A 25,652-nucleotide genomic window follows, 5' to 3' on the forward strand; every position below is an offset into this window, starting at 1 on the left:
CAAAGTTTAGCTGGAGGCTGTGCAGCTGCTGACTGACTGACACATTTTCCCCTCAGGGTTCTGCTGTTCGCACCCACTGCAAACCTGGAGAACATACACCGCTGACTCCCATTCTGCTGTTACTACCTCTGTTTCATACACTTAAAAAAAGGAGGTGTCGAAAAACAAGGTGAAAACACTAAATCTGAGGAAAAAGGTCCTAAAATACACTGTAAAAAATCTGTAATTTAACAGAATTTTCACGTTTTTTTAACAGATTTTTCCTGTATTTTTAAGATACAGGAAAATATCAATGAAATGACAAAAATAGACTGTGATTTTACATGTCAAATGTAAAATAACACGAAAAAACTGTAACTGTGAATAACTAAAAAATTAAAATTTTTTAAAAGAATTTTTTTTTTCACAGAAAAATACAGTTAAAATACATTTGCAAATGTATCATAATTTCACAAATATTTCCTTTCTATTTATGAGATTAAACTGTTAATTTAAAGTTTAATACTGCAAAAAAATAAAATAAAATAAAATAAACGAATAAATAAATAAAACCAGATAAAATTACTGACAATTAACCATAAAAGAAGTATTTGTTCTGTAAGTTTAACAAGACTTGTTTGTTAATTGACAAATATCTTGTGTAATTATGGGAGGTTTCACAACAAAAATGTTGAATAAATGTATTTTTGTGAATGTATAACATGTATAAGCACTGATAAACTGTCCAAATACAGTTTTTATCAGTGGATTGTACAATTTAGTCTCACTGAAAATTATTTATATATATTTATAGGTAACTTGATTGTTTTAATACATGTAAATATTCTTTATTAAACATTTTTTAATGTTTTTAGACTCCTCCTAACTTTACATGAGATTTTGCATATTTTTTTTTACTTTTTAGTCAAAAAAATATGCAAAATCTCATGTAAAGTTAGGGCAAAAAACGGCATTTTAATTATGGAAAATTACCGTGTTTTTATAAGATGGTTATTTTCTGTTATTTTACAATATTTTTTCAGCACCCTTTAATTTTATATCTGATATATTTTTAAATTTTAGACCAAAAATTAGAAGAGTGTTGTTAAATCACTGTATTTAGTCAGTTGAGGCTCCTTATGTTGCCTAATACTTTTATTTTTGCGCATTAATGACAGATGCTAATAGCGTTAGCATACATATGGGATTTTCCAAAGGGTCCAAATGTGGCCCGTGGGATGAATTTGTGAAATACAAAATTACACTGAAGATATTAACAATCAAGGATGTCACATACACACCAGTTCAATCTCAGATGGTTTGAATGAATAAAACTCTATCATAGTAGTCGTAGTAATCTAAAAAACATAACAAAACAAAACTACAATTACATGAAAATGTTTACATTAGCAAACTATCATTTCGCAAAAAAAATGTGAATATCCTGAATATAAACAACCTGAAATATCTTAAGGTAAATCAGTGCAATTTTAACAATTATTCTTCCTGTTATTAAATGTTTTGTGTATTTGTAGATCCAGTGTGATCTGTGTGTTATAATGTACATGTGGAAATGATAAACTGAGTATTGTTAAAATTGCAATCTTTTATATTAAGACATTTCAGGCTGTTCGTGTTATTCACATTTTTAAGGATGCTTTGTAGATGTAAACATTGATATAATGTGATTTTTAATTTTTCATTGTTATTATTGTACTGGTACCGTTCAGGTCATATTGGTCTGAATGTGGAACCTGAACTCAAAGCCCTGCACTAGAGAAGGACAGAAGGTTAGAAAAACACTCTGTTACTTTGGCAGAAATGTTCAGTGTCTCTGAAGCTGAAGTGACTATTTGTGACTACACTGTTGCTTCAGGTGTTGGTAGTAGAGACGAATATAAACTAACACTGCCTTATAAATGTCATCTGGTGTTCCAGTCAAAGCCGAGAGCAGACTTTACCAAACTACAAACTGAACACAACAGACAGAACATGACTGTGAGGAAGGAAGAGGAAGGAGGAGAGGTTTACAACACAAGTGAATGATCCCAACAATAAACCAAACACATGAACTAATGCCCAAAAACCATGTTCTGTGAGATGGAAAAAGGTTTTAGACAGCGGTGGAGGAAGTACTGAAGCTTAAGTAACGGTACAAATTTATCCATTCATCTTCTGAACCTGCTTTATCCTCTCTAGGGTCGTGGGGGCGGAGCCTATCCCAGCTACCTATGGGTGAAGGCGGGGTTCACCCTGGACGAGTCACCAGTTCATTGCAGGGCTGAACATATAGAGACAAACAACCCATCACTGTCACATTCACACCTATGGGTGATTTAGATTAACCAATTAACCAATCAGTGCATGTGTTTGGATGGTGGGAGGAGCCTGACAGAACCTACGCAGAAATGGGGAGGATATGCTTTTTTTTTTTTTTAAGTAAAAGTATTGACTCATTGGGTAAAGAGTGTACATATATTAACCTCTGACCTCTGCCCATGTCACTGCTGTAAGAATCACCACCAACTGTACAGTACATGTGTACTTTAAAGGTTAGTGTACTTACTCTCTGCAGTACTGTGTGTACTTTAACGTATAATTCTGTAGATGACCAGTTATCTACTAGGTATTACCCACTAATTTACCATTAACTTAAACCAATTATATGTCATTTTATAAATATATATTAGGGATGGGAAAATGATCTGATACGTATCGATACGCCGACACGTTCGTGCACGATCCCAGTGCACCGGTAGAGAAGCTGCGAGTGAATGAAAAGTTTGGAAAGATATCGCGATGCATCGGTTATTGAATGTTTGTATCGATAAAATTCGATCCATTCAATAGAATATATTTTTACTTGCATTTAAAAGTGTTTCTCTTTATTTGAGTAAAGTTTTTCTTTCCTTCAGACCCACGTTAACATGTGCCGCAGATTCGCAGATGTGTACACTGTACACTAACAGTCTGAGCTCCGTGGATGGACTGAGCATGTGCACCATAGATGAATACTGTAACGTCTGTATCTGAATCTGACAGATTTAGAAGGAGGAGAACACATGTGGTTTATGAATGGGTACTTCTTACTAGATCAGCTGGATTGAATACTGTTGTACATACCAGAGATACTTCCTTAAACTATCACATACAGATCCAGCAGCACATCCCAGAATACCTTGCGCAGGTGTCTCTTAAAGTGACAGAACCTTTTTCTGTTTTACCTACATTACAAATACAATACATTACAAATGGATTCGGTGAGGGAGCAAGAAGTTGAGTGTTAGAAACAAACAGAGAAATGACTTTAGAAACAAAGTCTCAGTCAAAGTTTGAAACTGAACTAAAGACACTTTGGGAAAAGTCATGGTCTGATTTGATAAACAAATAATCAAGCTCATTGAATTGCACTGCATATTTTTTTTACCAGAATGAATTTGTTGAATCACAATGTGCTTAAATGCTCTGGATCGTGATTTGGGTGTGAATCGTACTGTATGGCATCGTGAGGTGCCACACATGTATCTTTAATATATCGGATCGGAGATGCTGTATCAAGATGCATATTGTATTAGCCTTACAACTAAGATTCCCAGCCCTAATATATATATATATATATATATATATATATATATATATATATATATATATATATATATATGTATGTGTATATATATATATATATATATATATATATATATATATATATATATATATATATATGTATATAAATAATTTTTGTTGTTTTTGTTTTGTTTTTTTTAAAAAATCATTTATTTGCTTGCAAAACTAGCACAGCACAAAACAACACCCAAGTACAAACTCACACTGCACTACACACTAATTACACACTAAAAAACCCGCTAAATATGCACAAATCTCTGGAATCCAGATTACACAGGTGCAGTATGGATGTCTAAGCCTGTTTTTACCGTCTCCTCCTGCACTAAACGTAATGACACTATCGCCCCAAAATTCTGTTTTTATTGTTTCTCATAAGTTTGGTTTTACTTGTCCGTTAAGACGATCGACTTCACAGTGTTAGTGTGACATCTGCACTTTACACACAAATAGAAACGGAGATTCAGCCAAACATGCACTCTGCCATCATTGGAGCAAACAGAGTCACCTGATCCAATGGAAACAATGACACAATGGAACCAGTAGGAGAACTATTCAACCAGTAGGAGAACTAGTTATACTGTAGACGGAACAAATTAAGCAGGAATCCAAACAGGTTGTAGAAATCCCCTGGATTTTTGCCCAAATAAATATAAAGATAATTTAGCAGCAGCTGGAGGGTTCAAATTCAAACTGTATGAACTATTTGTGTCCAAATACACAAAGAAATGAACCACAGACTAAGAAAAGTGGGTTTAGACAAATATGAGCCCTTTAATTTAAGTACAGATATGTAAAAATGTACTTAAGTGCAGCAACAAAGTACAAATACTTTGTTACATTCCACCACTGATCAAAACACACCAGAGGGGAAGTTGTGAGCTTCACATTCAGAGACTTGAAAGTGGAAATACCTCGTCAACCATCATTTCCAAAAGACAACATAGGTATGAACTCACAAGTTCCAGATAAGCAGCGCATTTTTTATTGGCAGCATCGGTATGAAGATTCTTCAAGTGGCAACAATAGATGCGTTTGCCGGTGTGTATTTATACACACGGATTATAGCATCCTGCTCTTCCACTTCTCCTTTTGTCTTTATCACTACTCTAAACCTCCTACATGGATGACAAAAACAAAGAAAAGGTGCTTGAAGAGGAGGAGGAGGAGGACAATAGGGACGAAGACCAGCGTGAGGATGACTGGGAGTTTAATTAGAAATTGAATAGTGGAAAAAAGGAAGTAGATGAAGAACCCGAGGAGCAGAAGCAGAAAGAAGAGCAGGATAATGATGAATGGTAGAATGAGAAAAAGACCACAGGGATTTGGAGGAGGAGTTGGTGGAGGAGGAGGTGGAGGAGGAGGAGGGGGAAATTTGGGAGGAACAAGACAATCACCAAGGAAAACACATCCAGAGAAGTAATATAAAAATACCCAAAAAGTGAGGGCAGGGATCAGAGGAGGAAAGTTTTCTCGTTATCTCTCTGTGAATAGAGTGGAGTTTTGAAGCTCTTGAGCCCAGAGCTGAACAACACAGCAGCGCTTCACTCCATTAGATTATGCAACCGCAACCACACTTAACTGGGACGGGATATTACCGCTTCATATGGGGCTAAAAATACCAGACCAGGTAATAACCTGCCAAAATCCATTAAAAACTTAACACAGACCAGGCTCCAAAAAAGAAGTGTTATAGGTGGAATTTAATTTAAAAAAAAAAAAAAAAGAAAGAAAGAAAAGCTTGTGGGATGATCCAGGATGTGCTACAGGATTCATCCGGTTTCCACACTTTTATTATTATTATGCAGATCAGTTTAAAGGCTGGCATGGCAGTTTTAATTAATGGAAAATAAAAGTACAAACTGTGCCAAGAAAGTAGAAGCTCTTATATTTGGAGCTTGTGTGTTATTATTATTATTATTATTATTATTATTATTATTAGTAGTAGTAGTAGTAGTAGTAGTAGTAGTAGTAGTAGGAGTAGTAGTAGTATATTGATATTCATACAAAATAATAATTGCTACATAGTGATCATAAGGAACAGAAATTGGGGGTAGGAGTACATAAGTTTTTATAGTTATTATTATTATTATTATTAGTAGTAGTAGTAGTAGTAGTAGTAGTAGTATTTACTTTTATTTATTTATTTATTTATTTATTTATTTTGATGTTTATTTTGCTTATCAATCATTTATGTACCACTGCTTATATTTTGTTGGTTGATTTTTGTTTTGATTTCACTGTCGACATGTTCGAAATAAAGATTTCATTCATTCATTCGTCATTCATTTTTTGATAAAACTTAACAAAAAGCATGTCTTATAAATGCCCCATAATTCACCAACAAACACATTGTAGTGGAGCTCTTATTGTAATCTCAATAATATGACTAGTCGGAAAAAAAAAAAAAAAAAAAAATTAAAGGGCCAGTGCTCCAAACCACCTTTCTGGTGTCATTACTCAGAAATAGGGTTGAAGATGGACCTGTGGAGTTGAATGAAGGAAGAATTCAGACCCAAGCAGAGCATTTACAGTTTATGGAGACCACAGGGAAATGTGGGAAAATGAAGAATTCCATTGAAAAAAGACAAATATCACCAGCAATTTTATTATAGAAGAAAAGTATGTTGTAACGCAAATACTATTGAACATATACCCAGTAAAATATTCCTGAAAATTGATTAGTAATTCCTTACACTACTGTGTTAGTGCAAAAAGTAATCTGTTACTGTAATGCATTGCTTCTGTAACCTGTTACTCCCAACACTGCTGCTTGCACATATATTTCTGCCGTTCTGTCTTTGGTTTGTCTCCATACTGTATTTCAGAAACTGCAGTTCACCTGTCACTTCTGTTTCTTTGTCCAATCAGATCAGCTGAGGTATTTTCTATTTGTATTCATTTCATGCATACATTGATAGTCACTGTCCCATGATGACACCAGGTAAGTCACGTCTGTATGCAAATGAGTTGATTTTATGTATGAGACACATTATGTATGAGTGTGCTCCAGTCAGTGTGTGCATACGTATCTACATATATTACGGTGGGTTGCACAGCATCTGTTTTTGAAGTGTTTTTTTTTTTTTTTACGAGGTTGTACTTAGAAGTGTGAGTTCAGACAGTGAATACTTTTTTTTTTTTACACTCCTTTTTGAGCAATACATATTGAATTTATTTTGTTATTGCTAGTGTTATGACCCTGGGTCGTAAGTTATTTTTGTATGTATATATTTTCTGTTCTAGTGTGTATTTTCCCTCCAGTCCTGCAGGGGTGCTGTGCTTTTTGTGGTTTTTTTTTGTTTTTTGTTTTTTTGTGCAGAATGGTGGAGCCAGATTACCCAGCCCGTTAAAAATGGCCATGGATCCCAGAGTTCACTCACTCTTTGCTCCCTGCCAACTCCCATCCCTGAAGATCCTGTGTGTTTTCCGATTGCCGGTCCTCATGTTCGATTGTGTCTGTGATAGCTTGTAATTTGAATATATTTGTAAACAGTGTTTTGTTTTGTTTTTTTAACTAATTTTCTGGTAGGGGAGGGTGGCTCTTTTGTTTTCACATTTTTCTCCGGTTTTTCATTCAGGGATTTTAGGTTAGTTTACGGTATTTTATTTCTTGAATTTATTTTAGATTAGGAAATTTAATTTTGATTTAGAAGAAGACTGTTTGTTTGTTGTTTTAGCCGAGCCCTCCCCTAACCCTCTTTGAGTTCCTTAAAGGTGCCGTAGACTTTCGTGGCCAATTTTTCATCAAATCTGTAAAACCCCAGCCATAGCCTAAGTATCACAAATCCATAAGTCAGTGTTTTTCAACCTTGGGCTTGGGACCCCACGTGGGGTCGCATGGAATTCATATGGGGTCACCTGAAATTTCTAGTAATTGCTAAAAAAATAAATCAATAAATTACTAATTATATATTATATTTTTTAATGACTCACTATATATTTCATTCCAGTTAAAACACCACACATTTTTCCTAATAAAAATCAAGTTGAAATAAAATGCAGGATGTAACATCCGAGAGGACCAAACAGAAAATGGAAAGATTTCTTCCTGCTAAGACATCTCCACGAAAAAAATGTCTCTGTTTTGAATGTCAGGGGTCGCCCGAAATTTGTGATGTTAACATGGGGTCAGGAGCCAAAAACAGTTGGGAACCACTGCCGTAAGTCTTTCTGTGATTATTCACCTGAATCTCTTCCCTCACGATGAACAATTGCTTAGTTCCATCCACCATAAACAAACCATGTGTTTACAAACAGAACCAGGAAGTAACTCGGGCATCTTCGGAATTTTGTCGTGACGTGTATTGTGGGAAGCGGAGGTTCGTGCAGCCACCTGGCAGCGACACCGACACGGAAACAGCTGAAATGCGGCTGGAAAGATATGCATGTTTCCGTGTCATGTTTGTTGCTTTTTCATGCCGCTGTCATGTGGCTGCACGAACCTCCGCTTCCCACAAGTCACGTCGCGACAAAATTCCAAAGATGCCCGAGTTACTATGCCCGAGTAACCCCTGGGCCAGGACATAACACGAGTGTACATGGCAGTTGCTATTTTGTCTTGATCACCTTTGTTACCTCTGCCAGGTGTTGTGATCACTTTGCTTTGCGTGCTTGTGTGTTTGTTAGCAACTTTACAAGAAAACTATTCCAACCATCTTTGCCAAATTTTACCCACAGATAGGCCTAGGCCCTGGGACCAACCCATTAAATTTTGGGCCAAGTAGGTCAAAGATCAAGGTCACAGCAAGGTCACAAAATCTACAATTTTCCTATTTCTCATCATTGAGCAATTTTCCAAAATTCATAAAAAATTCAAAACGACTCAGATTAGCCTCCAATTTGATCCACCCGTAGTTTATAACAGTATCTTGTATCTGGCACAAAATTGTCCACATCCACTGTGGAATGTAGACTCTGTGGACATTTCACTTTAACATTGAAAATCCCATTTACCACACATTTTTCATTAGAACTCAACAAATATTGATTGGAATTTAATATAATTTGACATACACATGACTGGTACCAAGCTTCAATTTTTTCTACTGTATGGAACAACCTGGATACTGTTGAATTTAAAAAGAAACAGTCGATCCATACATGCACACCGTTCGGGGCGCTTGGCAGAGGTTTGCGTTCTCTGAACACTTGTTTATTATTGTATTTGCTATGCCGTTAGCTCCTTGTACACAAAAGATGTTTGATTTTTTTTTTTCTTCTGCACAAAACAAATAAATGAATAAAAATTTTAAAATAAAATAAAATAAATAATGTGACTTTGAACGCCTCCTGTATGTATCTGTGCAGAATACGTCATGTGTGGTTCTCTCACCGGGCCACCTGACTGATGACAGGAGCGAAGTTGGTGGGTCCGTAGAGCTGGACGGTCCGTAGACTCTGGAAGTACGCCTCTAGTACGCCTTCGATGGCCACGCAGTTTGGGTTTTCTGTGTTGGAGTTCTGCAGAAGAAAACATTCTGTTTGTCACAAGACAAAGGACGTTTATGTGTTTTGGGTTTTTTTTTTTTTAGCTTTTCATTCAGACATTTCCAAAACAGGTACCTACAAAGGAGCCAAATGAAAGGTATGAAAAGCCCAAAGAAACAATGATGACACGTTTTAAAAGTGGTGGTTTAGAGGAAGGACAGCGTTGGTGTTGTTGTGGCTGCTGTTGTCTGTAAAACCAGAGGAGGTTTTTCTGTTGAAGTCTTAATAATAAGGAATGTGCAACACCACACACACACACCCTGCCTCGAGCTGCAGATAAACTGATATTTCTTTTCTTTTTTTTAACCGTGTCCTGCTCAACAATTTGGCCTCAAATATGAGTGAACTGGGGTCACGAGTGTCTGGACAGTTTTTAATCTAAGAAGGGTTTGAACCTTGGATCAGTTCCCCCTATTGGTTGGATTGAGTTATTTTATTACTGTACAGATATTACCTGATGGAAGGGCACAAACAAACAAACAAACAAACCCTTATACAGACCCTGAAACAAAAACAAACAACAGGCAAAAACAGAAACAATTACAACAAACAGTAACAACAACAATAAACAGTAACAATAATAAGCAGTAACAAATAAACAGTAACAACAACAACAACAATAAACAGTAACGACAATAAACAGTAGCAATGATAACAGTAACAACAATAAACAGTAACAATAATAAACAGCAACAACAACAATAAACAGTAACAACAGCAATAAACCATAAACAAACATTAACAACAACAAAACAGTAACAACAATAACACAGTAACAACAATAAACAGTAACAATAACCAACAGTAATAACAATAAACAAACAGTAAAAATAATAAACAAACAGTGACAACAATAAACAAACAAACAGTAACAACAATAAACAGTAAAAACAATAAACAGTAAAAAAAAAAAAAAACAGTAACAACAATAAATACACAGTAACAACAACAATAAACAACAATAAACAAATATTAACAACATTAAAACAGTAACAACAACAGTAACAACAATAAACAGTAACAACAACCCACAGTAATAACAATAAACAAACACTAACAACAATAAACAGTAAAAACAATAAACAAACAGATACAACAATAAACAGTAACAACAACAATAAACTGTAACAACAACAAAAACAGTAGAAGAACATTAATCACCTGATATTTCTAAATCAAATTCATTTGTAAAACATCAACAGTTTATTAAAGCAGCACAAGTAATTCAAGAACCAAATGACAGAAAATTACCCCGAGTCAGAGTAAAAACTTAAATCATGTTGATGGTTTCATTTTGAGGTGACCATAAAATCAGTTTAATACCATCATAAGTTTATAGCTCTGACTCGTTAAAAACCATCATGTGAACATTAACAACCAGTCGATGTTCTCCCTCCTGAACCAAACAGGAAGCAAAAAACCCCATAAAATTAAACCCCTGAAGACGGATTCACACAGAAACAGAAGAAGAGGATCTGTTTGAGTGTGTGATGTGTCTGCAGTCTGGTGATGGGACTGATGAAGAAGATGAAGAAGATGAAGATGATGAAGATGAAGAAGATGATGATGATGAAGGTGATGATGATGATGATGACGATGAAGAAGATGAAGAAGATGAAGAAGATGATGATGATGATGATGAAGGTGATGATGATACTGAAGATGATGATGATGACGACAATGAAGATGATGAAGAAGAAGATGATGATGATGAAAATGATGAAGATGAAGTGATTGATGATGACGATGAAGATGATGATGAAGATGATGATGATTATGATGATGATGTTGAAGATGATGATGACGATGAAGATGATGAAGATGAAGAAGAAGAAGATGATGATGATGAAGTTGATGATGACAATGAAGATGATGATGAAGATGACGAAGATGATGATGATGAAGATGATGATGATGAAAATGATGATGAAGATGATGAAGGTGATGATGATAATGAAGATGATGATGAAGATGATGATGTTGAAGATGATGAAGATGATGATGATGTTGAAGGTGGTGATGAAGATGATGATGATGATGATGATGATGATGATGATAATTTGGCTCTTCTTCTTAATGCTACCCCTTTATTTTCCTCTGGACTATACTGTACAGATACATATTGTGTAAACTCAGACACTCCATTATAATTGATTGTAAGTCTGTTATTACAGGTTTTATTCACCCAGACAGCTGCATTCAGTACATTGTTAACTTATTCATATGTTATTTTATTTATTTGCACATCACAAGCAGCAAGACTAAAAAAAGTAATTTTCATGCAAGTAACACCATTGTGCAGGAGAGGATGGAAACCAAAAAAAGGCTTATATAAATACCTCACCGGAAATAAACAATACACAGGAAAAAAAAAAAAGAATTAAAAATGCGATACAACTGAAAAACTGAAATAATAATCTAAAGTAAAAAAACAAATTCAAATCAAATGATGTAAAGCCTTACATTTACATAAATAGATTGGCCGACACTCACAGTCCATGAATATAAAATGCGTTATTTATACACAAATACAAAAATCAAACACACACACACCATACATTAAGTATGTGATATGGAGTTGTTAAGGCCCTGCACAGCACTGGCAAAGAAACTACTGGCAGACCGAGAAGTAGAACATTTGATAGAACCAGAGTGTCTGCCAGATGGAAGAAGAACAAAAAGACATAGGGTCCACCCCCCCAGCAGAGACCTAATGATGACCTCAGATAAATGCAAAAAAAAGACACTCTGCTCTGAGCCATCCCATAATTAATGAATTTATAATCAAATATTGGGTCCAAAAATAGGACCCAAATATGGACATTAAATCTCCCTAGGTGTCAGTGCATTAGGTTCAGGTTCCACATACAGACCAATATGATCTAAAGTAAAATAATAACAGCAGAATAACCGACAAAACAGAATGACTCCAGATTTTATTCTCGGCTTGATGTGAAAAAAATTATTTTACACTGTGCCTACAAATAATGACAACTTCAAATTGTTGTCTTTGTTTTAGTGCAAAAAAAAAAAAAACATTAAATTATGAAAATATTTACATTTACAAACTATCCTGAAACAATAAAATGTGAATAACCTGAACAAATATGAACAACCTGAAATGTCTAAAGAAAATTAAGCCCAATTTTAACTGTTTTCTGCCTGTTACTAAAGTGTTTAGAGTCTTTGTAGATCTGATCCATAATGCACATGTAGAAATGATAAAATGAGGCATAATATTGTTTAAATTGCACTGATTTTTCTTAAAAAGTTTCAGTTTTTTCAGGTTATTCACATCTTTTTTATTTGGATAGTTTATAAAAGTAAGTATTTTCATAATTTAATGTTTGTTTTTTTTTGCACTAAAACAAAGACAAATATTTGTAGTTGTCATTATTTATCGGTTATTATGTTATTATTTTCCTGGTCCGGCCCACTGGAGATCAAATCGGGCTGAATGTGGAACCGGAAAGAAAATGAGTTTGAGAGCCCTGCTGTAAACTGTAAATGCTCTTCTATAGACTCTAAATAAAGACACTGTGTTCAATGTGTCGATCCTAGTGTTTTTTCTAATCCACACGTGTGGGTTTTTCATCAATCTCAGTCTCATTCCAGGTTTGGTGTGGAACCTATCGTGTCCACTGGTGTTACATATGGAAACTGAACATTTAAACACAAATAAATCGTTAATGATTTTGCAACAGCGGTCATTTTGGCCAAACACTCTGCCTTGTATAATTAGTTCAATTCCCAAAATGTACCTGTGAGAGAATAAAACGATATATTTAAAAAAAGGAGTGTGTAATTTTCGTGTCCTTTTGACCGCGTTACATATGGATTTTTGTATTAAATATAATGTAAAATAATATAAAAATTAGTGCTGGACAGCAATTAAAATTTTTAATCACAATCGTGTGGATTTTTGCAATTAATCGCAATTAATCACATAGTTATATTGCGGGGGTGGTGGTGGTGGTGGGGTGTTGCTGGCATCAACAGCGTGTATTTCCTTTCAGTGATATTTCAGACTTGAAGTACTCTGGTGATAAAAATAATCACACATGTAAGTGCTTTCAAACAACTTTGTCCTTCTCAACTCCACCATCTGAAGACATTTAAAATGAAAATGTCCATGGAAAAGACCAGTACTTTTACACATGTTTATGTCCACACCAGTGTATTTACAGTTGTGAGCGATTAACAGGAGTCTTAAGCCCACTAATAAGTACTAATACTAATAAGACCAATAATATGTGATGTTCAGTTGTTAAAAACAAGCAAAGGGGGCCCTCTAGTGGTCGGAATAAATTGCACTAATGTATATTTTGTCCTTTCGGTGTTACCGTAGTCAGTTCGGACATAAAAAGACACGTTTCTTTCACTCTGTTGCCCCTAAAACGTTTGCCTGTGAGTATTTTATGTTCAGTTGTTGTCAGAATGAAAAGTATTAAATATCTCTGATGTGAACCTTTGTTGCTGGATTAAAAGACGTTGTAAATTTTAAATTAATCTGTAAATGCTAATCATTAGCGTGTCTATGGATTTTCCCATTCAAGTTAGCATCGAGCTAATCACATTGTAAATAAGTAAAGGTTAGTTCAAAGGCTGGCATATTATACCTAAACACAACCAATGAATTAACATAAGCTTAACATGAGCCTGCATAAAGAATTAGCAACCCATCTCCGACTGTTAACATGAACGAATTAGCTTAAACATGTTAATAACACATTGTAATAAACACATCCAAAATAACGTCATAAACATGTTTCTAACGGCACGTTTGCATGTGAAATTATTTAGCAAACAACAGAAGGATTGATACATACAGGCGTTGAACTGCAGGAGTTACACAAAGTTTGATTCAGCATTACTCGGAAAGTTCGCTCACTTTTCCCCTCTCAGCTACACTGGCACCAGCGCTTAGTTCTAGTGCATGTGGAGCGCCAAAATAAAAGCATGAGTTTCACAATAAGAGTCCGTATGTATAAATGAACTAAGGCTTGCTTGAAAGGCAGAACGGCATTAACGGGACAAAAAAAAAATTGTCTGCGTTATTTAACGAATGTGTTAATGCGGTAATAACACGTTAACTTGCCCAGCCCTAATAAAAATGTGTTTTATCTGAAAAATAGTTTCTCTTTTATCTCAGTAAATATTTATTTTTCAAATAGACCTAAAGTGCTTCCAAACTTGCTTCATAACATTCGTCTACATCTGGGTTGAATTTTTCGCCCCTCTGTCTCCAGGATATGTGTCTTTTAACCTTAAATCTGTGGATCATCCCTGGGGCTCGTTTCTGGACTCGCTCCTTAAACTGTTAACCCCAACATAATGCAGAATGTGTTCTCCTGTTTCTGGGCTCGCTGGTTAAAAGTCCGCACTTGTTAAGTTCCATGTTCCAAGGCTGATTTTAACGAGAACATCGGAGGTCTGTGTTAGAATGAAATGAAGCTCCAAGAATATCTCCTCATTCTATTTCTGTAAAGTATTTCCTTTGATTTATTATTTATATTTGAAAAAAAAAAAGATTTTTAACATAAGGCTGATCATATCTTTGATGATATCAGGTTTTTTTCCCCCTGGACATTTTGCACCGACAAAAACGAATTTATGGTGTGAGGATTGGTAGATGAACTCCGGACATAGTAGAGCAGAGGACAGAGTGGGTGTGGCTTTGACAGACGGGTGAACCAGAGCCCTATAAAGAGAGTTACAACACGCTTTGATGTAGCCGCTCAAGTGATGTGATGTTCACGAACGAATCGAATCTTTTGAACGGCTCTTTGAAATGAACGATGGGAACCAAGTCTTTGTAAAGAGCCGTTCATTTTTATTTTTTTTTTAACCCTTTCATGCATGAATTATGAGAGCCTTAATCAAGATTTGTTTTTCCTGAGTGTTTTTATTCCTCTTTAGGCATGAAAAAAAAGTGATTGAAATGTTTTATTTATCATGGAGTTACAAAAATGTCCACTAGGCTGAACACCATTCGTTTAATTTTTGAAGCAACAAAACATGTATTTACTGTCTATACTGCGTGAAAACTATATATATATATTTTTTTAAAATGGTGCTAATCTGATGTTTTCTCACATTTTAACATATTATAATACTAGCTATTACTCAGATAATACGCAAAAAAAAAAAATGTTTTAAAAGAAACAGTTCATTACAGTCTAATTGATTTACACTCAAATATGTTACTGCAGATCAGGTTTATCAAGAACAGGAAAGTTACAGTAATTGTATGAATTGCAGTGTATGGGATTATGCATAAGCGTCCACTGTGTTGGTTGATATGGAACTAAAACAACAAAATCCATGAATATACAAGAGAACAGCTTTGAATAACTGTCCACTGTAGTAACCACTATCCATGAAAGGGTTAAAGGAGGGAGTGTCCGATTGCCTGTCAATTTACAAACATACTGTTCTTGTTCTGAGAATTGCATTATAGTTCAGGTATTTAAGTAATTGCAGTAATTGCATTGTAAATTGGTAATTCCTTTTCTAAATGGTCCCAGTTCTTCGTCCTTCCTCATTAACGACAGACTTGTAGTGTCACTGGAAAGGCCTCTGGTGAATGAACTCCTCCCCCTGGTGGATTATCTGTGTATTACATGTATCTAATTGTATACATCAGGTTTTTCAAGACAAAAAAATATCACACTGATCATGTAGAGGGCTTCAAAACTCATGGATCAAATATGATACGTTTGGTGTTATAGGGTTAATTTTTTGCAATGAATAAAATGAATCATGTTTCAATAAGCCGATGAAATCAAATTAATGTTCCAATCAGATGTAAACAAATGTGATACTCTGAACACGACATGTTTAAAAGACCATAAAAAACCATCATAGAATTTTTTTTTTTTCATATAAGTGCAACAGTTTCTCAGTAGGACTGTTCCAACGTGCAATAGAACTAAGTGTGCAATATTTCCTACTGAATTTATTTATTTTTTAATCAGAGAACCATAATTTTTTATACTCGCACAGTTTTCTTCTATATGCATATATAGTCTATCTTCTATAGTTTTTTATATGCATATTTTTTCTGTCTTGTATATATGATCTTGTATATATACTGCCTGTTTGTATTTATTGCTGCGGCCTGCTGAACCAACTGCATCCAAATTTCATTTGAATTTGATTTGATTTAGTGATTTATTCTGAATGTGCAATGAAATTTAACATATATGTGAACAAGAAAAACATAAATAATAATACAAAAATCAACAATCAAGACAATTTTAGACTGAAGAACAGCACAATAGTTTCATTTACATGCCTGAAAAGAGGTGGGAAGAAGTGCAATTTATTTAATCCTACCCCCTCTCCATGAAATATTATTATTAATATACATTTATCTCCCTCTTCCTTTTAGCTTTTTTTTAATAACTGTGTGCTGATACTGGTGTGGTAATTTGTAAATGGGTATTATTATATTAGTGTATATAGGAATAAGGATGTGTGATATTGTATTATTATTATTATTATTATTATTATTATTATCATTATTATTATTATTATTATTATTATCATTATTATTATTATTATTATTATTATTATATTGATATTCATATAAAATAATAATTTCTGTATAGAGATCATAAGGAACAGAGATTGGCAGTAGGAGTATATAATTTTTTACTTCTTCCTACTCCTTTTCAAGCATGTTTAATTTAATTTAATAAATAAATAAATAAATACATAATTTTTTGTTTACTTATCAACCTTTTATGTATCATTACTGATATTTTGTTGGTTGATTTTGTTTTGATTTCACTGTCTACATGTTCAAAATAAAGATTTCAATCCATCAGTCAAACAATACATTACTCTTTTATATTTATATATCTATTCACACATACACACTCATACATCCATATACACATATATACATACAAACATTTATACATATACACACAACATACAAGTACACATACATGCATACAAATACACATATATTTGATGTAAATGACAGATACTGTCTAAGTTGAAGTCTACTTCTGTAAAGTATTTCCCAGCTGCTCCACTTCCTGTCATGTGACTGTGGGTAAATCCACTTGTGTTTATTTTTAATATTACCTGTGGGACATGTGTTTACCAGCATTAGGCAGGTACATAATGTAAAGGAAGACAGAACTGGTGAAGAGCTTGAAGAGGCTCTGCTTTTTGACAAGTGATGGAGCCAAAGGGGGAACAACAACAACAACCAGCACCAGAAGAACCTGTTCCATTTCTGCTGAAAAACAGGGGAATGTAGACGCTGCTTCAAAGTCATGTCAACTGTACAAATATTCAGAAAAAAGAGAAGGAAAAACCTCGGATTAAAGCAGTAAAAAAGGATCAAAAATTAGGGCTGTAACGGTACAGAAACATTTCAGTTCGGTAAGTTTTCGGTTCAGTGAAGGAGACCAATTTTCACGAAAAAAAACTTTATTGAAATAAAAAATTGGGTTTCAGTTTTTCTTCTGGTAGCACTAATATTAACGGTTGGGTGGTGTCATTTTAAATGAGTTATGAAATTCGACCTGTTTCCAGAAATATAACTGATCTTCATGAAACAATGCTGGTACACCGCTCTTATTTTGTCGACTTGTCTCTTTCCACTGGTAGAAGTGACAGAGAATCTGAAAAGCTCCATAACCCTAACCCTCAGAGCAGACGGAGGGTCTCCACCTCGGCCTTTGGAGCTGCCATGCTGGTTCATGTTCCTGTATGATAGTCAACCATTTCTGCAGCAGAATGGACTCTATGCACAGCCCCACTACTTCCTGAACTTCAGGTGGCTCCTTTTTTTCCTTCAACTTTATTTATCCTTAGGAAAGGAAATTCAATGTGCAGCAGGGATCATAAACACATAAGCACATACACAACTAGAAAAGCAGACCTCCACCAAGGCAGATCAGTGCACCCCCGGATCACCACCAAAATTTAATCATTTGTTCCTTGTGCCAGTATCAACATTTCCTGAGATTTTCATCCAAATCTGTCAATGACTTTTTGAGTTATCAGACAGACAGACAGACAAACAGACTGACAGACAAACAGAGAGACAGACAGACAGACAGACAAACCAATGCCAACAAAAACCTAACCTCCTTGGTGGAGGTACAAACATACACAAACAGCACCACCAGATGCCACCCCAATAAAATTACACAATCCAGGACACCACACACTGGAGCCACTCCCTTCCCAACAGAAGTATAAAAGGTCCAATCGGGCAGTACACAAGTTAACTGCCATAATGGCCATGAGCATGAAAAAATAAATAACTAGAAGCACTCAGAGAGTGTAGACCTCCGCCAAGGCAGATCAGTGGGCCCCCGTGGCCCCCCCACCCCCGATCACCCATCAAAATGTAATCATTTGTTCCTTGTGCCAGTATCAAACAAACAGACACACAGACAAACCAACGCCGACAAAAACATAACCTCCTTGGCGGAGGTAATCACATAAAAAAATATTTTAAAAATTGACACATATTTCCTGTCTTTCATTATTGGACACACTGATTAATCCAGGTGAGTCTGACCACAGCAGTCACAAAAAGAAGGAGCAGACACACCTGGATTAATCAGTGTGTCCAATAATGAAAGACAGGAAATAAAGGAGCCACCTGAAGTTCAGGAAGTAGTGGGGCTGTGCATAGAGTCCATTCTGCTGGTTTTCAAATAACACAGTTTCGTCCCACTCTCTATCGAGAACACAAGCGCCAGGTATGTCTGGTCGATTCTGCACTGAAGGGACAGCCCCCTAATACAAACTGACCAATAGGAGAAGAGCTGACCACAGCACACACCTTTAAAGACCGCCCCTTTCATTTGCCTAATGAAGGAGACTTGCATATAGAAATAGAAAATAGAGATGTAGGAACAAATAGGCTTGGAGAAATAAACAGAGGAAGAAAATGCAAGACGGAGAATAAAGGATGTAAATATGACTATGAATAATTTAAAAAAAAAGCCAATAAATTAATAAAATGTCAGATAACATATAGAAATAGATCGTTTTGGGGTCATAAAGAGATAAAAAAAAATGCAAATAGAAAACAACGCAAAAATAAATGCAGGGATAAAAAGTAAAGAAGGAAAAATATAAATAAGGACAAAATATATAAATAAATGGTATGGAAAATAAAATGTTAAAGTAAATAACTGGGGTTTTTAACGCAAATTAAAATTAAAACTGTTAGAAATGACAATACAAGTAACTATTTTTTGTCATATTTTACAGATAACTTCATAGAAAATGCCTTTTAATTTTTTTTTGTATTACGTATTGGCACAGGATTTAATTTATCAAGCCATTTTTATATTCCTGTAAATATTTTTCAATATGGCAGGTTCGGTCCTCCATACATTACAGCCAAAACCTGAACATAATGATATAATTTATTTTTTCCAGTTAGAAAAATAACTATCATGTAAAACAGAAAGGATTTCTAATATCAGGTTCAAATTTATCTCATTAGGCTTTCCTTTTCGTCTGATGAGTGACAACTATGCAAATGATTTCCAACAGTCTGAAATGTGTTTTTCAATCAGATAATTGTAACGTCATGTTAAACTAACACATGAACTGATGTTTTGTTCGTGGTTGAGACTTGCTTGTTGCTGTTGATGTTGTTTACGTCTGCTTTTCAAAGGCAGGTTAATGTTCACATCTGAGGGTTTCTTGTACGCAATTACCTTCTAATTATTTCCCCGGAGACAGAGGTTTTTATTCAATAATACAGATTTCTTTTAAACCAGATCCAAAAAAACAGCGTTAATTAAACAATAACAAAGTGGAGCTATGTGATGGAAGTTAATCTGAGTCAAATAATTCTCACGGAACAATATTTTCTCTAATGTTGCTCTTAATTTACAGCAAATGAGTTTATTTCTACCAGTGTGTCTGGTTAAATAATCATGCAGACCTTTATATCAACCACATTCCACCGCTCTAATTAAAGGGTTTTTCCTCTAATAATAAGCCGCTCATTTCTGTTATAAAACAAATCCAACATTTTAAACATTAAATATGTTAAACTCCTGTTTCAAGTAGGTTCCAAACAATAGGTTCCTAATTAGAGCTGCCTTAGTATGATGGCGCTGTGGGCTTTGTCACGCTGAGGTGAACTCTAATTAAGAAAAGTGATGGAGTGACTGTTCTTAAGGACGATGAACATAGACAAACCTCGTCCACTGCTGACGTCCGACTGGGACGGTGTGGAGACCAACCGTACGTTCAACAGAAGTGACTGAAATTGACAGTTTCAGGTTGGACAAACTTGGGTGAGACAAAAAAAAAAGTCAACATGCAATATTTGACGGCACCAGCTTTGGTTTGGATTCCAGAAGACACTGGCCGTTTCTCAATATCAAGAACGCAGAGTACAGTCTTGCGAACTCAGGGAGTACAGTCTTGGTAAGAACGGTCCCAGAGAACGGACTTCCTAAGAACGCAAGTCTATTTGTAATCGAGCAGCTGCAAATTTGTGAACTTTCCTCCCTGTTTCTGCTGTATTTACACCATCTGCTCCATAACATCTTTCCCTCAAATCACCACAATGTCACTGGAAAACATTTGTACTAGTATTTGCATGTCATTTATACATTTTATATATTTTTCAAAACTGTCATACATTTTGTTGAATCCCACACTGTAACAAGTTTCTGTAGTTTTCACAGCATTATTACTGTATAATGAGCAAATGCTTACTGTAGAACCTGTATACAGTATGTTGCTGGAGATCTGCAAAGCATCATGGGCAAAAGTAATTGGCGGGTGAATTCTACAGTAAAATATATTTTACTGTAAACCAAAATACAGTAATTTTGAGCGGGATTTTTTTTTTTAGCTGCCCTCTTTGGGTCATACTAGGTGTTCAACATTGAATATCCAGAGGAGGCAGCCACATCACTGGAATTTCTCCAGAGGTGAGCACGTATTTGTTCTGAATATTCTTCACTAGGGATGGGAGCAAGTATTTGTTATGTGACCACTTACTCCACAAGTAAAATACTACTCAAAATGTATCTGATTTTCACAGATTTTCACCGTTCAAAGTTTAAAATGTTCAGCTTCTTCAGGACATTAGTGCTTGTATTTATATTTTTCAATTTTTTTTTTTTAAATATTCAGCTTTTTATGCCAAAAATTTTTCATGGTTTATGGAGAAATCAGCACTTCTTCTAGTACTTGATGGCAGCGCCTGCGGCCGATCAAACTTCAAGCACTTTTTGCACTTACTGAGGGTTTTTCCCTCAAGTCTAAATTCTTGCTTATGTTGTTCGTCGCTTTGGATAAAAGCGTCTGCTAAATGAAATTGTAAAATTGTAGAAATCTTCAACAAGCCACACTTGCAACTTTTTCATGTCACATCTGCTCCCAGACGTTAGTCTGGTTTTGTCTGTCTTGTCTGTCGTTTCCTGTTTTATTTTGTTAAGTCCTCCTCATGTGTCATGTCTGGTGTCTTCGCTTCCTGTCTCTAATCTGTTCCACCTGTGTGATTACCTGTCCCCGCCCTGATTTGTTCCACCTGTGTCTCATTGTCTTCCCTCCCTCTCGTGTATTTAAGCCCTGTGTTTCCTCTTGTCCGTTTGTATTTACCACCGTGTGATACTTAACAGCGTTTTTTGCATCCTGTCTGTCTGTTTGCCTGTTTTTGACCCGGATTGCCTTCTCTGACCCCTGCCTTTTGCCTGACCCTTGTCTGTGCCTCTGCCTCCAATGATTCAACGTGTGTTCGACCTATTCGCTTGTTTACCAGTACGTGAGCTTGCCTGTTCCTTATGTCCTGTTGCCTTTCCGTCTGCCTTCCCATGTATGACGTGGTTCTGTTACTGACTTCCCTCTGCTCTCCCCTAGTCGGATTCCCGACATGTTTTACCGGTCCGGACTGTGGGGTCCCGTCTCTGGTCCACTTCACAAATCCCGTGAAGAACCCAGGACTCTGTGTCTTCAAGATTCTGTTTATTAACACTATCAGAGATTTGTCAGTTAACTTCGTGTTTAATGAACACTGTATACTTTTACGTCTGTCTCTGGGTCTTGCATGTGGGTTCAGTTTTCATACTCAAGCCATTACATTTCAGCTGTATTTTCAACCTTTCTTTTCAGCTCAAAGCGAATTTTAACCACTTAAAACAAAGCCCAAGTAAATAAATCAATATTGGTTCAAGAGTACCCCAAATAAAGGATATTCCCATTTTTTACATCACCATCAGACAGCCCATTCCTTTGCCATAACATTTTCTCAACTGTAGTACTTCAAAAAATCCAAACTTATCACCTCAAACAGCAGTTCTTTATTTTTACTCACCATGCAAAAGAGAGAAAAGCAAGAACGGCTTTTATTGGTTCCATGAGAAATGTAAGTCTAAAATTTATGCGCATATCACATATCTACATGTCTTTTTTCACTTCATCATTTTAAAACAAAAAGTTGAGTGCTTGTTTTTGTTTTGGAGTATTCAATAAAATACCCCAAATTCCCATTTCACAGTGGTCCACTATTTGCTGTGATACAAAATACATCACCATATTACAGTACTGTAATAGCAATTACAGTACTGTGATTGGTACTGCAATGACAATTACAGTATTTTACAGGTACTGTAATTTAATATACAGTAAGTATGCTGTAGAATGTAATACAGCAACTTACTTACTGATTGCTGCCAGCAAGTAACTGTACATTTCACAGTATCCTTGTTACAGGATAATATGATAATAAAGACATATTTCTCTCTATTCTGCCTCTGACTCGTGTTCTAACATTATATCACATCATCTCGTTACTCGTACTCTAAGGTAGATTCTGTTCATTTAAATGTTATTTTATTTTTGTGTTATTTTGCTTTGTTTGGTTTTATTTTGTTTCTTTGCATGTTCTAAATGAATAAATAAATAAATAAATACTGGATTGCATAACCATTGTTTTCCATGACTTTGGATGGTCTAATAATTTTTTCCCAGTTCACTATTGAAAGACCTGAGGCGTCTGTTTACATCCATATGAAATGTTTTGTATTTTCACCTTAAAAAAACTCACTCTAATCTTCTGCTTCAGCCTTGGAGCAGCACCAAATATAAAACCCACTTCTTTTTATGTTATTCTCCACCCACTTCTCCCCTAATTTCTTCTAAAGTAACTGTCCAGGGGGACCGTCACGTCCAATCCAAGGATAACCAATTACTTCTTCATTTCATTGCTTTGAAAATTGCTCCTGTTGCTGCGTCGTATTGACGGCGCTGAGCGGCCTAAGCGCTGCTTCATTATGCGTCTGTGCGTCTCTTCCATACCCTCAAACACACGACCGTCTTTTCTTTGCAGATGCATCATGATTCACAGTGTTTTCTTCCTCCCACCTTCTGTTCCTCTCCTCTGCCTCAGTCATCCACTTCACTAGTCTACTCCACAGCGCCTACAGTTTGTGCGATTACGCAACCGTTTCTTTCATTGACTTAACAAGTTGCCCTGAGTTGAATTACTGCAGGTTGATCAATGTGTTGCGAAGACAGATCAGAAAAGCTACAGGAGATGACTAATTGAAATAAGAAAAAACTTGAATAAGTGAATATGATCCATTCAAATGTAGTTAGTGAGCCCGTTTATATAACCAGATAAATTGAATAACTGCGAGAAATCACATAATTGTAGTACTCTGCTCTGACGCATTTATGGGCACTTCGGAAACATGATAATTGGAAAACCCTGGTTTAGATGTTTCAGTCCATTGCTGGGTTACTTTTGGAGTATGTACGTATACAGAGCAAAAATATAAACACACCATGAGCAGGGGTCTCAAACTCGCAGCCGAGGGGCCAGTTGAGGCCTGCAGGATGATATTTTTTGGCCCCCCCACTTAACATCAAAGTTTAGGCCCACACATAGTTCTCAAACACACTTTTTTGCTGAGTCTTGCCATGCTTTTATTTTATTTTATTTATTTTTTGTCACTTATGAGCTACCATAGATAGTGTCGTGACAGCTTCCGGCGGCATTTGTTGTCAACGGTTGTCAAGCTAGCCAATCTGCGAAGTACCAGGAGAAGTATGAACGTAATGCTTTGTTTGTGATCAGATCAAGTTGAAATAAATGTATAAAAATGAGACTGAGACGAATCCGGACTTATTCTTGGAGCTTCCAACAAAAGAACACGCTAGCAGTCACTTAGTTGAAACATATTCCGTAGTGACACCAAGTGGACGGAAAACTTCTGCCATCACCAGTTCTGGTCATGTCTCTCTCAAAATCTGACGTTATTACTCAACTAGACATGCTGAGGAATTTACAAAATACCAGGGAGATGAGAGAAAGAACCGGGTCACCAGTCATCAAAAAACATCTACTGACGCAACAAGATTTATTCAAGAAAGCAAACAAAGAGAATGAAGCAGCAGTCGAAGCAGCTACGTGGTGAGATGATTACTAGGGCTGGAAAGACGTTCAAAGAAGGTGAGTGCATCAAAAAGTTACCAGCTGCGAGTAAAGTACAGAAACCCTTTTTTTTGTGGAATATTTAATGCAGCCCAGCTGGACCCAGACTGGACCTCCAGTGGCCCCAGGTCAGTTGAGTTTGAGACCCCTGATGTGTACGGTATTTGTGTAATTATCAGTCATATTATGACATAGTGTATAGATATGATTAGACGAGGAAGGGTATTATTATTGTTATTAATTCTATAAGGAGAAGGGGTGGGAGTTTATAAGTTCTACTTCTTCTCACTCCTTTTTGAATATGTATTATATGTCTTACGTTTAAGTCTTTTGTCTATTTATTTTCTTCTCTTTGACATTCATGTTCGAAATTAATCAATCAATCAATCAATCAATCAATCAAAACCCCAGACGTGCGGCCCAAACTGAGCTCTTTATGTCTTAAAATTGTAAAACATGGTTAATTCTCCAGACTTATCGCCACCCTAACCCTCTGGAACTCCCTACCCCTTCACATCCAGAACTCCGACACACTCACCTCATTCAAAAGCCAACTCAAATCTCACCTCTTCAGATCAAAAAAAAAACTGACTGTCTGTTCCACCTCATCCACCTTCTCTGGTGTTTTCTTTTCCATATCTTTCTCTACCTTTGTGCTTGAATATTTGTTCCTTGTTTGTCCTTTTGTATTAACTCTGTATCTGTTTTTACCCCATTTGTTGTCCTTTGGCTGCTTATTGTAAAGCGTCTTTGAGTACTTAGAAAAGCGATGCATTATTATTATTATTATTATTATTATTATTATTATTATTATTATTATTATTATTATTATTATAACATTATTATTATTATTATCACCATTATTATTATTATTATTATTATTATTATTATTATTATTATTATTATTATTATTATTATTACTTAAAAACAGAGTGCGATTTGTTAGGGGGGGGTGGGGAGGATCAACCCCCCCCTCTGGTTTTTACATCCATACTTCTGCTCAATTAATTTTATCCTGGGGGGGGCACAACATAATGTAAATTCCATCAGGTTGTGTCAGTTTTCTTCCACCTATATCCTACATTAGTGACACTAACGTTCACCTGAACACAACTGT

The 25,652-nt window shown here is 35.6% G+C and overlaps 1 protein-coding gene across 1 annotated transcript in view; it reads right to left on the reverse strand.

Moving 5' to 3' along the window:
* The window catches only part of LOC115419135 (copine-9-like), a 399,664-nt gene that overhangs the window by 37,220 nt on the left and 336,792 nt on the right, over nucleotides 1-25,652 (reverse strand). Inside the window, exon 17 of the mRNA XM_030133771.1 lies at nucleotides 8,936-9,063. Coding sequence (XP_029989631.1) covers nucleotides 8,936-9,063 — 128 coding nt within the window. The remainder of the gene's footprint in view (nucleotides 1-8,935; nucleotides 9,064-25,652) is intronic.

The sequence above is a fragment of the Sphaeramia orbicularis genome, chromosome 5, assembly GCF_902148855.1.
Source record: "Sphaeramia orbicularis chromosome 5, fSphaOr1.1, whole genome shotgun sequence".
Lineage (NCBI taxonomy): Eukaryota > Metazoa > Chordata > Actinopteri > Kurtiformes > Apogonidae > Sphaeramia > Sphaeramia orbicularis.